The sequence below is a fragment of the Telmatherina bonti genome, assembly GCF_933228915.1.
Source record: "Telmatherina bonti genome assembly, chromosome: 6".
Taxonomy (NCBI): domain Eukaryota; kingdom Metazoa; phylum Chordata; class Actinopteri; order Atheriniformes; family Telmatherinidae; genus Telmatherina; species Telmatherina bonti.
This window is the reverse complement of record NC_136624.1, coordinates 26,140,100-26,153,736: the sequence shown is the minus strand read 5'-3', so window position 1 is coordinate 26,153,736 and position 13,637 is coordinate 26,140,100. Positions and strand designations below refer to the sequence as shown.

The 13,637-nt window shown below is 35.7% G+C and overlaps 1 protein-coding gene across 2 annotated transcripts in view; it reads left to right on the top strand.

The window, feature by feature from the left end:
- itga7 (integrin, alpha 7) overlaps positions 1-10,406 on the top strand; it is a 34,389-nt gene extending 23,983 nt beyond the window's left edge. Inside the window, exons 13-26 of one of the 2 annotated variants that reach the window (XR_013771346.1) lie at positions 870-1,016; positions 2,031-2,146; positions 2,404-2,590; positions 2,682-2,756; positions 2,990-3,069; positions 3,187-3,264; positions 3,617-3,719; positions 3,918-4,130; positions 4,730-4,846; positions 4,943-5,056; positions 6,004-6,102; positions 6,274-6,399; positions 7,443-7,604; positions 8,712-8,883. Coding sequence is in view for 1 of the 2 variants with exons in the window: in XM_079242215.1 (XP_079098341.1) it covers positions 870-1,016; positions 2,031-2,146; positions 2,404-2,590; positions 2,682-2,756; positions 2,990-3,069; positions 3,187-3,264; positions 3,617-3,719; positions 3,918-4,130; positions 4,730-4,846; positions 4,943-5,056; positions 6,004-6,102; positions 6,274-6,399; positions 8,712-8,867 (1,611 nt within the window). In the remaining variant the exon portion in view is untranslated. Of the gene's footprint in view, positions 1-869; positions 1,017-2,030; positions 2,147-2,403; positions 2,591-2,681; positions 2,757-2,989; positions 3,070-3,186; positions 3,265-3,616; positions 3,720-3,917; positions 4,131-4,729; positions 4,847-4,942; positions 5,057-6,003; positions 6,103-6,273; positions 6,400-7,442; positions 7,605-8,711 lie in introns of both variants that reach the window. The other variant, XM_079242215.1, reaches the window with a different exon arrangement.
- The last annotated feature ends 3,231 nt before the right edge of the window (positions 10,407-13,637 follow it).

The window sequence follows — 13,637 nt, the reverse complement described above, 5'->3', positions numbered from 1 at the left end:
TTTCTTCTTGCCTTTGTTGGCAGAAATGTGATGTTTACTCTTAAGTAATACTAAAGATGTACATTGTGTTGCACTTACTCATCCTTTATATGACATTGGTGAGTCGGTAATCTAAAAAGCTTCTAGGAATGTACGAATCAAGATTTCTGGTCCCTGATACCAAGATGAGTCATTTGAAATTGAATATTTGCTGTTTTTAAATTCCAGTCCGACACTAAAAGAATAATGAAGTTAATTAAAATTTTCCTGACATCAGTGAAGCAGTAGCTCAGACAGCAGTCCTCCTCCTAAACATGTTCACCTTTTATTGGGCAAGACACTGAACCTCACATTGCTATGCTATGCTCAAAATCGTTTAGTCTGTAAGTGAATGGGGAACACATAGTAAAGGGTTTTGAATAGTCTAGGCATGACTAAAATCTTGAAGTATGATTAAAATACCAGATGGTAAGGATGCTGTAGTGATATGAAGACAATGATTTGTGCTGTGATAACATGTATGCAATATGTCAGTACTGTTGTTTCACCTGTCTCTCAGACATTGAGTCTCTCAGTGAATGTTATATCATGAGTTACAGTTGTTGTTTTTCTTCTTTTTTTCTTAAAAAAAGCTTTGCATCAACATCACATAAAAATTATATTAACACTAATAAAGATAAAGCTTAAGCGTTTTATGCTGACCTGCTTTTTGACAGCTGGTGCAAATGACTGAAACATAATAGGATGAAGTCGAATGAGTAACTCTAATACTGATTGATCATGTCTTGATACATGAGACTACATAGAGACATCCCGACAACCTTGTTTGTCTACGTAAGTCTTTAATCAAATCTTGCAATGAATAGTTATTGTATTGTCTGTCTTTGCAGGACAACATCCGAGACAAACTACGTCCCATATCACTGGCAATAACTCATACTATCAAGCCTGTGCCACCACACAGACACTCTGCCAAGAGACTGGAGAGGCTGCCGCCAATACTGAATATCTCTCCCTCCAATACGCTGTATTCTGAGGTCTGTAACAAAGAGAATAAATGAATGTTTTTAGTCAGAGATTAGTTTTACAGGGCTGCTGCTCATGCATTCCTGATATAACTAGTCAAGTCTTTGTGTAATGTAAAAAAAAAACCTTTGACATTCTCTTCTCTGCTCTGAGAATGATTAAACAAATTAAAGCTAATTAATGCATATTACAGACATGTAATGCTTTAAATCTGTGTAGTATTTTTGTTATATTTTACTTTTTTAAAATTTAATTTCATGATTTTGTGAAAAGATATTTACATAAAATGTACCACAGCCAAAGAAAGTATAACTAAGAAACATACATGAGTTTACTGTAGCAATTTCAGCCCATGTTGGTAAAGTACAGTTATTTGGCCTGTGACTAGTTTTATCATTAACCCTTTAATGTATCATGTGCACCACAGTGGACACCTGTTTAAAGGCTGTTTTCTCGTATACTGATAAGTGAGGATGATATATTTGCAACTTTGCCACTTCAGCAAAAATTAGTAAAGTCAACCTACACACTGTCACAAGTGACAAATAAAATAAAAAAATATATAGTTTGAAATATCATATATACATGTACATTAATTACCAACCTCAGTGATAAACAGGACAAGAAAATGAGACTAGTTTGTAGAATATTTGTATTCCATAAAAATGAGAATATATTATTTAAAAAATATTACTATAGAGTATATGAAATAAATAAACCAAATAAATAAACTAAAAAGAAGTCAAATAATATTAAAGACAAATAAAAATGTCTTTGTGAATGTCTGTAGAAATACAATTTTGCATGTGACAACATATGGCATTGATTTTTAACAATTCATGCATCACAGGGTTTATTAATATTTTCACTATTAAGTATCTTATTTAATCAATCATTAAAGAAAAGGGTGTCGGAGAATAAAAAACAGCTCTCAATTCAGATAAATGTAAGTTCTCAATTAGAAAAGCATACATAAGGATAAGCTCAGACCTTGGCTTGACCTTTGTCTTGTTCAAACCCTGAAGGTGAACTTCCTGCGAGAAGGATGTGGCAGCGATAAAATCTGCCAGAGCAACTTGAAGCTGCGCTACCAGTTTGGAACTCGACCGCTGACCTCTGACCTCTTCACTCCTCTGCCAAAGTTAGTGTTGTACCTGGCCCCATGTGAGCTGGTGGATCTGATGTTACCTGGCCCACCTTAACACAATAATGTTACACAATTAGAAAATAATGAAAAATATTTTTGTTTTTACCATCTGATGTTCTTTGTTAGTTAATTAAAATTCCATGAATAATCTTCAGTCTTACTTTATGGAAATTGACTTTTTGTAAAATATCAGTGGCAAAAAAAATATGGTGTATTCATCTGTCTATGCTGTTTTCTCCTCTTTCATGTAGAGACGAGGATAACGTGCAGGTGTTTTCTTTAAAAGACCAGAAGCTAGTGGTGCTTCAGATCACTGTCAGCAACATGCCATCTGACCCTCTTTACCCTGAGGAGGATGGTGACGATGCTCATGCTGCTCAGCTGTTGATCTCCCTTCCAAACACACTGTCGTATGCTGGTTCCAGGATTCCACCACAGGTCTGTCTTAAAGTACCGTTGTATCTGTAGTTTTATTGACTACAGAAGAAGCTCCTTAATTGCATTTGTTTCCTGTTTTGATTGACTTTAGATGAGATGCCAAGCAAACCAAAATGGATCCAAAATTGAATGTGATCTGGGAAACCCCGTCAAACGGAATACAAAGGTAAAACAAAAATAAAATGATTAAAAAGAAGAAGATGAGCCATATCTTTTTTACTTCTAAATGTACTGCAATAAATAATTTTTTTGCCATTTAAATCCAGTGCACGCACTACATATATTGTAAACCTGAAACCCAGTTTGATCCACAGTCATAGATCCTTATAACTGCTATAAAAATGCATGAATATGTCAGATGTGAGATGCCATTTTGCTCTGTTCACTTATTCATCTCAGCTAAAGTTCTCCATCAACTTGAGCACATCTAACATCACCATCGAGACCACTGAGTTGACAGCAGATCTTCTTCTGACAACGTAAGCCCTCTGTGTGCTCTTTGACAGTAAAACATCACTGTCACAAGGATCAGTAATGATTTTTCTTTACTTATATTGAATGACTGTATGATTTGATCACCACTCTTATGTTTTCAGGATCAGTGAGCAGCCTGATCTACACCCCATCAAAGCTTATGCTAAAGTTGTGATAGAGCTCCCTCTCTCTGTCAGTGGGTGAGTAAATTATTTAAACTCCCCATTAAAATGCAACTATTTTATAGCAGCCCATAGCGTTGTGTATTTACACTATCAATAGGTAAAAAAATGTTCTAGATATTTTCTATTGTGCATAATGACATTTTAGTGGCATTAGAAACTAATAACTCTGTGCATAAGTCAGTGTAAAACCCATATCTAGCAGGTTCATTTATCTTCAAACAAAGATAATAGAAATTTTTTTTATCAAGTCAAATTTTAATTTCCTTGTGCAAAAATGAGACAACTACCTTGTAAACATATTGCACTGTAGGTGTAGCTGTGAATGCAGAAGAATGATAAATGCATACCCCTTTATATTTCTCAACAGACTGGCTCGACCTCATCAGCTGTTCTTCAGCGGCACGGTGAGGGGAGAAAGCGCCATGACCAGTCTGGAGGACATTGGCAGCCCTGTGGACTTTGAATTTTTGGTGAGGGAAAAGTATGTGTGTAGTATGTATGTATCTGCAATGCATACTTAGAGGAACTGGAAGTTTTCATCATAAGTAATTGACTGCAAGTACAGGACCTTGAACCTTTAGGTAACATGAAAGATGCGTATAGAAAACCTTTCACAACAGCTAATGGTGTTTTTATGAAAGTAAAATTATGTTTATATGTTGTTTTAGATTGCAAATCCTGGGAAAGCTCTCCAGACATTTGGTGCAGCCTTCCTCAACATCATGTGGCCTTATGGGCTGGCCAATGAGAAATGGCTTCTGTATCCTGCCAGCTTGAAATTTGAAGGACACCCAGAAACACACTGCACCCCCATAGGAGCCTTGAATCCTCTGAAACTACAGAGATCCTCACCTACAGAACATCCACCTGCTGACCAGGTGGTAAGTAGAGCTATTCATTTTAAACTGATTAAAAAATCTGCTTCGTCCATGAGCATGAAACTGCAGTTTCATTTATTAGCTAATTCTTTGTCTTATAGGTTATTTGCAGAAAGTTTGAAACCATAGAGAGAATGGCCATATTATTTACTAAATGCTTTATGTATGAATATCCATTTGAACTTAACCCTTTAAAGCCCATCCTTAGAACCATTGGGCCGAAAAGTACATTTTGTTTAATCCAAAGTCTTTATTTAGCCCTTTAACAAAATCTGAAAAAAGTAACGAAAAAGTAACTTTTTTTTTGGGTATTTTTACCATTTATTGCCATGTGATAGGTCAAAATTATTGTTGTGAAATCTTCTGCTCTCTGTTGTCCACTAGGGAGCAGAAGACTAGTATTATGTGGTGTACAACAGAGTTTTGGGGAAAGTGATGTAAAATAAAGTGATGTAAAATGTCTCATAAACTGTATGCATCAAATATGATACATTTGGCTTTATAGGGTTTTAACGGTGTTAACAGGGATTGGACTTTCTATCGACTTTAACCAAAAGGTTTTCTTTTGAATGTGTACGGTATTAATGTGTCGCTCCATACAGTTAGGGAGAACACGGAGATCTCATTCAGAGGAGGAAGGACAGGTGATGACAAAAGGAAATGTGGGACAAAACACTCCGGCCGTGGCAGCTTCTGAGAGACGAAGGTCACTCAAACTGGTAAGAAGTGAAATTATTTCCATGCAAATCTCTGAATTTGCTTTAGACCTCAGTGAAAGATAAATCACAAACTTTGTTTCGCATTTTCTTCTCCAGGATTGCCTCCTTGGGTCAGCGCGCTGTCAGGTGTTCCAGTGTCCTCTCCACAGCTTCTCAGGTCAGGCTGTCCTCAAGATCCATGCCAGGTTATGGAACAGCAGCTTCATTGAGGTAAAGAAAAAATCCTGTGATTACATTAGAGAGTGTGTGTGTGTGCGCTACTCTTCATCTCAGCTTTGATTGACTGTTATTTAGCTTGCACTCACATTCATCTAAGCACACAGCTAATGCAAGTGAAGAGTGATAACCACAGTGAGCACATTTACAAAGTGAATGACAAATGTTTAAATGTTATAATCAGAAATTACTTTTCTTTTCTGGCCACTGAGTCCCATTTGATTTAATGTTCTGTCAAAGAGTACCAAGGAGGGGCTTATACTCTTTTTTTTTTTTCCCACTGTACAGAAAGAAATCACACAAATCATGTGTGTAAATTAATTTATTTGCTTTTCTTTATTGGTTATTCTTCCATAACCATTATTATTTTATATGATATTAACATTCTTGCAACATAAATAATGACCAAATCTAAATTAGATGAATGTTATCAAGAATATTGCATTTTTTTTATATATATATATGATGTTCAAAATTAAGCTTAAAATACATTATATTGAATAAAATACAAATGCCACTTAACATGGACGGATGTAATAAAATTATACTTTAAAGACAATTTAAACATTTAGTGTAAGTAATGTATTGATTGTGAAATTCTTGTCAATATACTTTTTAAAATAATAATATTGTGACAGCTGATGCTGATTGTTTTTATCTTTTATTCTTTGTAATTGCAAAGAAACAATTGAAATGTGTTTGATTTAAAAAAAAAAAAAAAAAAAAGAAAAAAGCTGAATAGATTTGGGGTATTTGAGCCATCTTTGGATAAGCACAAATTCACTCATACAAATGTATCAAAAAATCATCAATATAAACTCAGTGACTGATTTTGTCCTATTTGTTGATGGTCATTGCTGTTTAACATATACATACATCTCCAGTTTGTTCATTTTAAATTCAACCTTTGGAGGGTGTTTGTTTTAATTTGTGTCTTTCAGGAGTTTTCAACAGTTAGTGCCCTGGAGCTGCTGGTCAGAGCCAACATCACTGTAAAGTCCAGCATCAAGCACCTGGTCCTCAGAGATGCAGCTGCACAGGTACTATTATGTTGAGTATAGTGTACGATGACACCTTTTCATGAAAAGCAGGAACAAATAAGGAAAACGTCAACACAAAGGAATTGACTTGGGTTAGTTTAGCTGCTACTACGATAAATATTTCATATTTTCCGTTCAGTTTAGCACATTTCATCTTCCCTTTTCCTCCAGATTCCAGTTATGATCTATCCTGAGCCTGGTCTTGCTGACCAGTATTGGATTCCTTGGTGGATTATCCTTGTAGCCATCCTGGCTGGCATCCTGCTGCTAACACTACTCGTCTGCATATTGTGGAAGGTAATGAACGGAAAAACTGTCTATTTCGCATTCGTAACATAGACATAGACATAGACCCTGCTTACAAATTTAGGTCTGTATCATCTCATTTCTCAAAGTTTTATGTGAATTACAGTCTTACTTTCCAAGAAAACACTTTTCATCATGGAAAAAAAAACTATAAAAAACAGGACATAAAATTAAGTATGCATAACATAAATTATCAAAATTTTGTTAATTTAAAATAAAGCAAAACATAATTGTAAAATGCTCCTAGTTTTACAAAAGTAAAATTATCATCTAAATTGATGGTAACATATGTGACATTACTAATCATTAGGCAGATACTTGTGTAAAAACTAAACATATTCTATTCATATGCTATTGATAGGCAGCTGTATGCTAATATGGGGGACATGAAAAACATGCAGTTTTTAAAGCAAGGATGGGCACCTCTGCACATCCAGGGCCATACTCCGCAAGTGTCAGGAGTTTTCCTGCTGCAACACACTTGACTCAATTCAGTGGAGTATTAGCAGACTTGTGTAGGGTTTGATGTCAAGCTCTGAATAAGTCGGATGTGTGTCAGGTGTGTTGCAGAAGGGGAATCCCTAACAGTTGAAGAACTGCTGCTATCAAAAACTGAAATTGCGACCCCTGTTTTAGATGGCAGAAGAATAAGTCATCGAAGTAAAGTACCAGTACTTTTCATTTCTGATGAATGATATTTTCTATGTAAATGTTTTTTGTATGTTTCTTCCACTTATTTAGCAGCCAGTCGAGGCATCTCTGACATTATTCCAATTCCTGCACTTACTATAGCTATGCATTTTCTCCTCACTTTCCATGTTATTTTTCTACTTTGGCTGTACTCCTTTTATTTCTTCCAGCTCACACTTATCTCTATTTCCTTTCTCCTGTCCTTGTGTTTCTCTTCTGTCTCTCATTCCGGGGTACATTTTGCCTCCTCTCTATTCCATCTTGAAACTGCCTGCACCTAAATCCCATTTCTGCTGCAATCCCTCTTTCTTCTCCTACTTCCCTCGGGTGATCTGATGTCCCAGTGTGGCTTCTTCAAGCGCACTGAGCGGCGCCCACACTATGAGACGGAATTCTACCGTGCCCATTTGGGGGTCCAACCCTCGGAGGCGGAGAAGCAGGCATCAGAGCTATAATATCAAAACAACTTCCATCTAGCCTGCTCTCCCCTCCTGTCCGTCCCAGCGGTAAAAATCGTTATGCTCAATGTCCTTGCTCCTCAACCCACTCTAAGGCCTGTGGTGTCTGCATGAAATCCAAAGTTGTATGTAGCCACTTAAAAAAAAACAAAAACCCACAGCTCTGCAAATAGCTGCTAACAGTGCTCACATCAGGCCTGTACAGTCTCCGTCCTCTTTATTTTACACTAAGGGAAAACATTAAAAGAAGAACCCACCTTAACTTTCTAATAATTGTTTCAGATTTTAAATGAGACTTAGTTTTTTGCACTGACAGCTTTTGTGATCTCTGAAATTCTAACATGTTCAATGATGTACTTAGAGCACCAAAATGGCAGCCCTGCACACTGCAACACCCTTTAATAAACGTGGTTTTTTTGAGCTTTCCTAACCTGTCTTTGGATTTCTCTGCATCCAGACAATGTAGTTTTGGTATATATTTAACTGTTCCCTTTGTTCACTGCAGTTCAGTTGGTGCCTTTTGAACAGCATCCAGCCGTTTTCCCTTCAAGGCTTGAACACGCCTGCTGTGCTGTGTACTGTCCGCTTAGTGCTTAATTATCTGCACCTGTTCATTCTGGCATCGGTCAATAAAGACTGTTCATTTCCATCAAGTGCTTCCCATACACTCTGCTATCATATCTGTTTTCCATCTCATGGACTATGGCAGCTGCCAGTATGAACTCTCTATGTGGATTAGTGGGTGTTTTTCTTCATTCAGTGAGTCTATATTTCTAGTAGTAATTCAGTGTGTTAGTGTGTTAAATCACAGGTACTGAATGCTGACTTTGAATCAGAGCATGTCAGTGTGCTGTGTTTGGCTGATGTGTGTTTTTCAAAATGAATCATGCTGATTGCAAAGGTAATTATAGTATAACTTTGTGCTTACATTTGAATAAACCAAATGAAAGATGTTCATTTCAATCAGTTCAGATAAAATGATTTGTTTTCAAAACATCACGTTGAATGTTAAAACTTTTAAAAGATAAATAAATGCAGTCAAATACATATGAGACATGAAATAATTGTATTTTTTCTCTCTCGCTTGCTTCTCCATCCATCCTTCATTTTCCTCCCTGTCTGTGCCTCTGGTTGGTCGGCTTCCTGTACTGACAGTGTGGCTTCTTCCGACGCGCCCACTACAATGACAAGCTGCCTCAGTATCACGCGGTGAAGATTCCTCGTGAAGATCGGCCACAGTTCCAGACTGAGAAGTCAGGAAATGTCCATAAAAAGGAATGGGCCACACACTGGAGTGATGGGACCTTGTAACTTGCCTTGAAGCACTGCCTGACTAAAACAATTTAATTCACCTTGTGTGGCCCTCATTCTGTCTTTGCATTAGAACTCAGTGACTTTTAAATGTGCATAAAGACTGGGATCATGAAATTTTGTGCACACTTCACAGTCAGTTGTTGCATATTGGTGACCTGAGACTGGATCCGTAATTCTCATACTGTAGCCTACTGACAGCTGGCCTCTGCCTACTTATGCTTTGTGTGATGTACATCACAGATGTACATTAGATGCTGAGGCCAAAAACAAAATTATAACCAGTCTAGCTAATCAATATGTCTCGGATACTACACAGGGAGTTTTCATTCTGTCTTTGGTTTTGACTGTCAGATGAAAGAGGGTGTACCTACAGTATGTATGTGCATGACATACCAGTTGATATAGACAGTGTGTGACAGACTATTTGCCTTAACTACTGTGAGACTGATGGCTGGCTTGGGGGGAAAAAAGAGAAAAAAAAATGCTTTTAAGAAAAAGTGTATACTTTATATGATGATTGGAAGTTTTCATTTAGTCAGTAGTAGTAAACACTGGGAAACTGTTGGTTCAGAAAACCCAACAATTTCTTCTGAAAAAATTTAGCATATTATAAAAAAGTTGAATAAAATATGTTTAAATATTTTACAGTCACATTATTTGAGGAAAACAAAAACAAAGCATTTGTCCATCTTTCTTTCTTTTTTTTTTTTTATGTTTTAGTCAGATCTACTGTACATTTCTGGTCAGCTGTGATATTGAATAAAAACAAGTACAACACACAGCCTCTGACAGAAATAAATGGATGCATTATGGATGCATGAAAACCAAATGTGTCAGAAAAGAAAAAACAATACGTCAGCTGTGCTCTGCATTTCCTGTTTGAGGAAAAAAGGGGCAACATTTAAAATACAACTATGAAACATTTTCTTTTAAAATATACATGCCACTAAGAAAACATAACCTTGCGTAACCATGTAAACTGGAAAGCTGGTCTAAATGAACCCCCTTGTCATGAAATTCACACTAATGTGCTCCATTCGTACCAGATAGGGTGAAAAAGAAATAGCATGTTTAATTTTGTACATGTGCCATATTGTAAATGTGGCAGATGGTGAGCTAATACTTACAAACACAAGGCTGCTGGTAATTAGATGATGCTGTCCTGAGACATCTGTTGGACACAGGTGAACAATTAAAACATCCTCCCCAACACTGTAGCAACAAGAAAAATGCAGAGAGAAGATGACTTTTAAAAAAAAAAAAAAAAAAAAAAAAAAAAAAAAAAAAAAGCTGGTACAAGACAAACACATTTTGGATATAATTAGGACAATGACTTGGCAAGAAAGCATGATGACACAGCTTGATTTATAGGTATTGCTGGACAATCGTATCTCTTAGCTGCATGGAGATCCTGGTTCTGACATACCCACTTTTCTTTTCTTTTTTCCATTTTGAGTCTTTTATTTATTATTCAAGTTTTTGGGGGTTGGCTGTTGTGTTATAACATTGTAAATAAAAGTAAAGGAGTCAAACAACCTTTGCTGTCATTTGTGGTTTCTGTGAAAAAGCTGCAGTTCAGCTAAGCAACACTTGGTGGCGCCAAAATTCTTAAAAACCCTTAGATTCTGTTGTCCATGTACTAAACTGTGTAAGATTTTTGTAAAATAAACAAACAAAAAAAAAAAGGCCAATCTTTGTTGCTTGCAGCCATTATATATAACATATAAATGTTTAAAATGTTTATTTATTCATTTGTTACAACATTTTCTGTTCACTATTACAGAATATTGTGTGAACATATAACATAGTCCATCTAATCCAAAATCAGCCTAACAAAAAATTACTTTACAAGCCACACTGACACATGCCTACTCTTATTACACAATGCACATAGTCACACTGATGGACACGTTGGAAGTTACTTGGTTTTCATGGTCTTGAACAATGGCCCTTCATCACGTATGATGCCAGGGATCAATAATTTTTCCTCCTGGGATTCAATCTGTCCAAAATATAAAGAGCTAAACCAAAATGGAGACATGACAGCTTTGTGGCTAATTTAATGCAGTGGCAGGAACTAAGTAACTACCAAGTTACTGAGTAAGTAAAGTGGTGAGAGGTAATAAAATTAGCTTTTCTTGCTGATGTCATACTTGACTGGTTAAGACATGATTACATTTTTGTAGTGTTTGTTTGAGTTAAATGAGAAATGATATGAGAAATGAAAAATAATAGTTGTGTATTAATGGACCAGTTTGCTATGACAATCTTCATGAATTTAGTGTCTCTTGAGTTACCACCAAGAAATACACAATGTACAATTAATCCTTCATGAACATATAGATTAGTTTGCCTTTCAGCATCAGTCACCTAGAAGAAAATCTGTGATTTGTTCCCAGGGAAAGAAAACCCATAAATCTTCATAAAGTCCTCAAAAAATTACATGTAATCAGAGCTGATAGCTCCAGTTCATAAAAGCAAAAGTCAGCTAAGTACAGCAGCTCAGGGTCAGGCTGAACTGGCCATTAAATCAGAAGCTCTTGTCCTTTTCTCACCAGTAGCTGCAAGATTAATAAATTGGTCCTACATTGTAGGTTTCGCTCACATAAAAAAACAAATACTACTGGAGAAAGAGTAAGAATAGCATTGCATGTAAGCAGGCTGTCACTTCATGCATGTAATTTCCAGGCAATTTAAGCATTTCACATCATTTAACAATGTTAAATGACTCAAAGACAGTTGGCTTAAGCAGAGTTCAGGACACGGTCAAGTATCCCTGACTGCTGCCTGCAAAACATGGAGCAGTTTAATGTTGCTTATTTTACTTTCACCTGCTGTAATCTGACAATTTTAACTGGGTTACTATGCAAAACTTTCAGTGTTACCAAAAAGGATGAAAACCACAACGGTACATGTTGATAAACCATTATCGTTTAAAAATACCTCTATACACACGCACACGCACACACACACACACATATATATATGTATATATATATATATATATATATATATATATATATATATATATATATATATATATATATATATATATATATATATATATATATACATATATATATATATATATATATATATATATATATATATATATATATATATGTATGTATGTATATGGAGATCCCATGTCAACAAAACTCCCTTTTCATTCAACTCTCTTTTCATACATCTTTATCTCAGGATAACAAAAACTCCTGTCATATTATCCTGTAATCTTGAGAAAATAAAATTTCTTTTCTCATGAAGACTTTTTGTCTTCTCAATCAAACAAATCCCAACATTCATTTGAAGAATAAATTTTAATATAGCCCATTTTTTTTTTTTTTTTATTTTTTTTTTTTACTTTTGACCAGACTGGTTGATCTTTATCTGCAGTATACACATGAGCAGGAGTTGTTTGTTATCATCTTTTCAAGTAGCAATTGTAAATAAAAAAAAAAAAATAGAGAGTTATTATTATGTTATTATGTTCCATCTGAGCTAAGACACTATCACAGATATTCTATGATAATGGGGCCAGTACTAAATTAGTAGCTACATACTAAAGGAAGAAGATCACATTAACACTGGAACAATCTTTCTCAGTACTGGTTACACGTTGTTTTTTTATGCCTGGGTTGAGCAAAACTAAAATTTCTCTAATCCAAAAGCTTCTGATCTTATTATAGTAATAAAAACGAATTCCCTGCTGAATCCTTTAAATGTTGTCCTGGTTGCCATGGCAATTAAACAGGGCCAGTCAGACACTGTATGTGTTTAAGCCGATTGTCACCCATTAGGTACTTTGATGAGCCAGATCTGTTGACGTCTCATCCAGTATTGGTGGAAGTGACTAATTATTATACACAGACATGCTTACACACACACACACACACACACACACACACGCATGCACACATGTACGCAGGGAAAGGCAGAGACAAAGTGAACACTTGTGGCTCTAATAAAGCTAGAATCACTCTTGCTAATCAAGAAGAAAGGTGCCTTCATTTAAAATAAATTAAATGAAGAAAGCTGACATTTAGCAGGTGAAGAGTTTCATTGTGTGGCGCCTGTTCCTCTGGGAGGAAATTATTTCTAAAACACTGTATGAAAGAGTATGAAAGAAACTATTAGCAAAGGTTTTGAAGGCCTGCAATGTTATTAGTGAGCTTAAAGTTGCTTTGCATTCAGGTGGGGGACATTTTTGAGTTGGTGTGAAGTAAATATTTTACACATAATGAGTTGTGAAAATGAGAGTATGAAAAATCTCACAAATAAGGTTTAGGACAAGGTTTTGACTATTCTACCGATATCACATTTTGATTCTGGTTCATCTTTTGGTTTATGAAATTGCTGTACAATAAGTTTCAAACTTGTATTGTCATACATTCATAGTTAAAAGAGTGTTTGCTTTGTAATACTGTTTATTTCTTTGCTGCTTTAGATCACTAGAGTCCTGACTAATCACTCATAATGATGCATGACTACTTCAATCACAAGTGTTTGTCTTTGTATTTAGTGTGAACTACTACACAACGGGGACTGGTAGATAAGGGCCCATTTGCAGGGATTTATATGTTTAATAACTGGAAGAATTGTGTTGTATGACCCTGAGGACCACATAATAATGCACTCTGGCTCATCTCAGTCATCACTAATGCTTTGATCCTACTAAATGGATAAGATTAAGTCTCATATTAGGATTTTTTTCCGTCCTCCATCATGTCCCCAGTTCCTTCTTTATACTGTAGCATATTTCTCCAA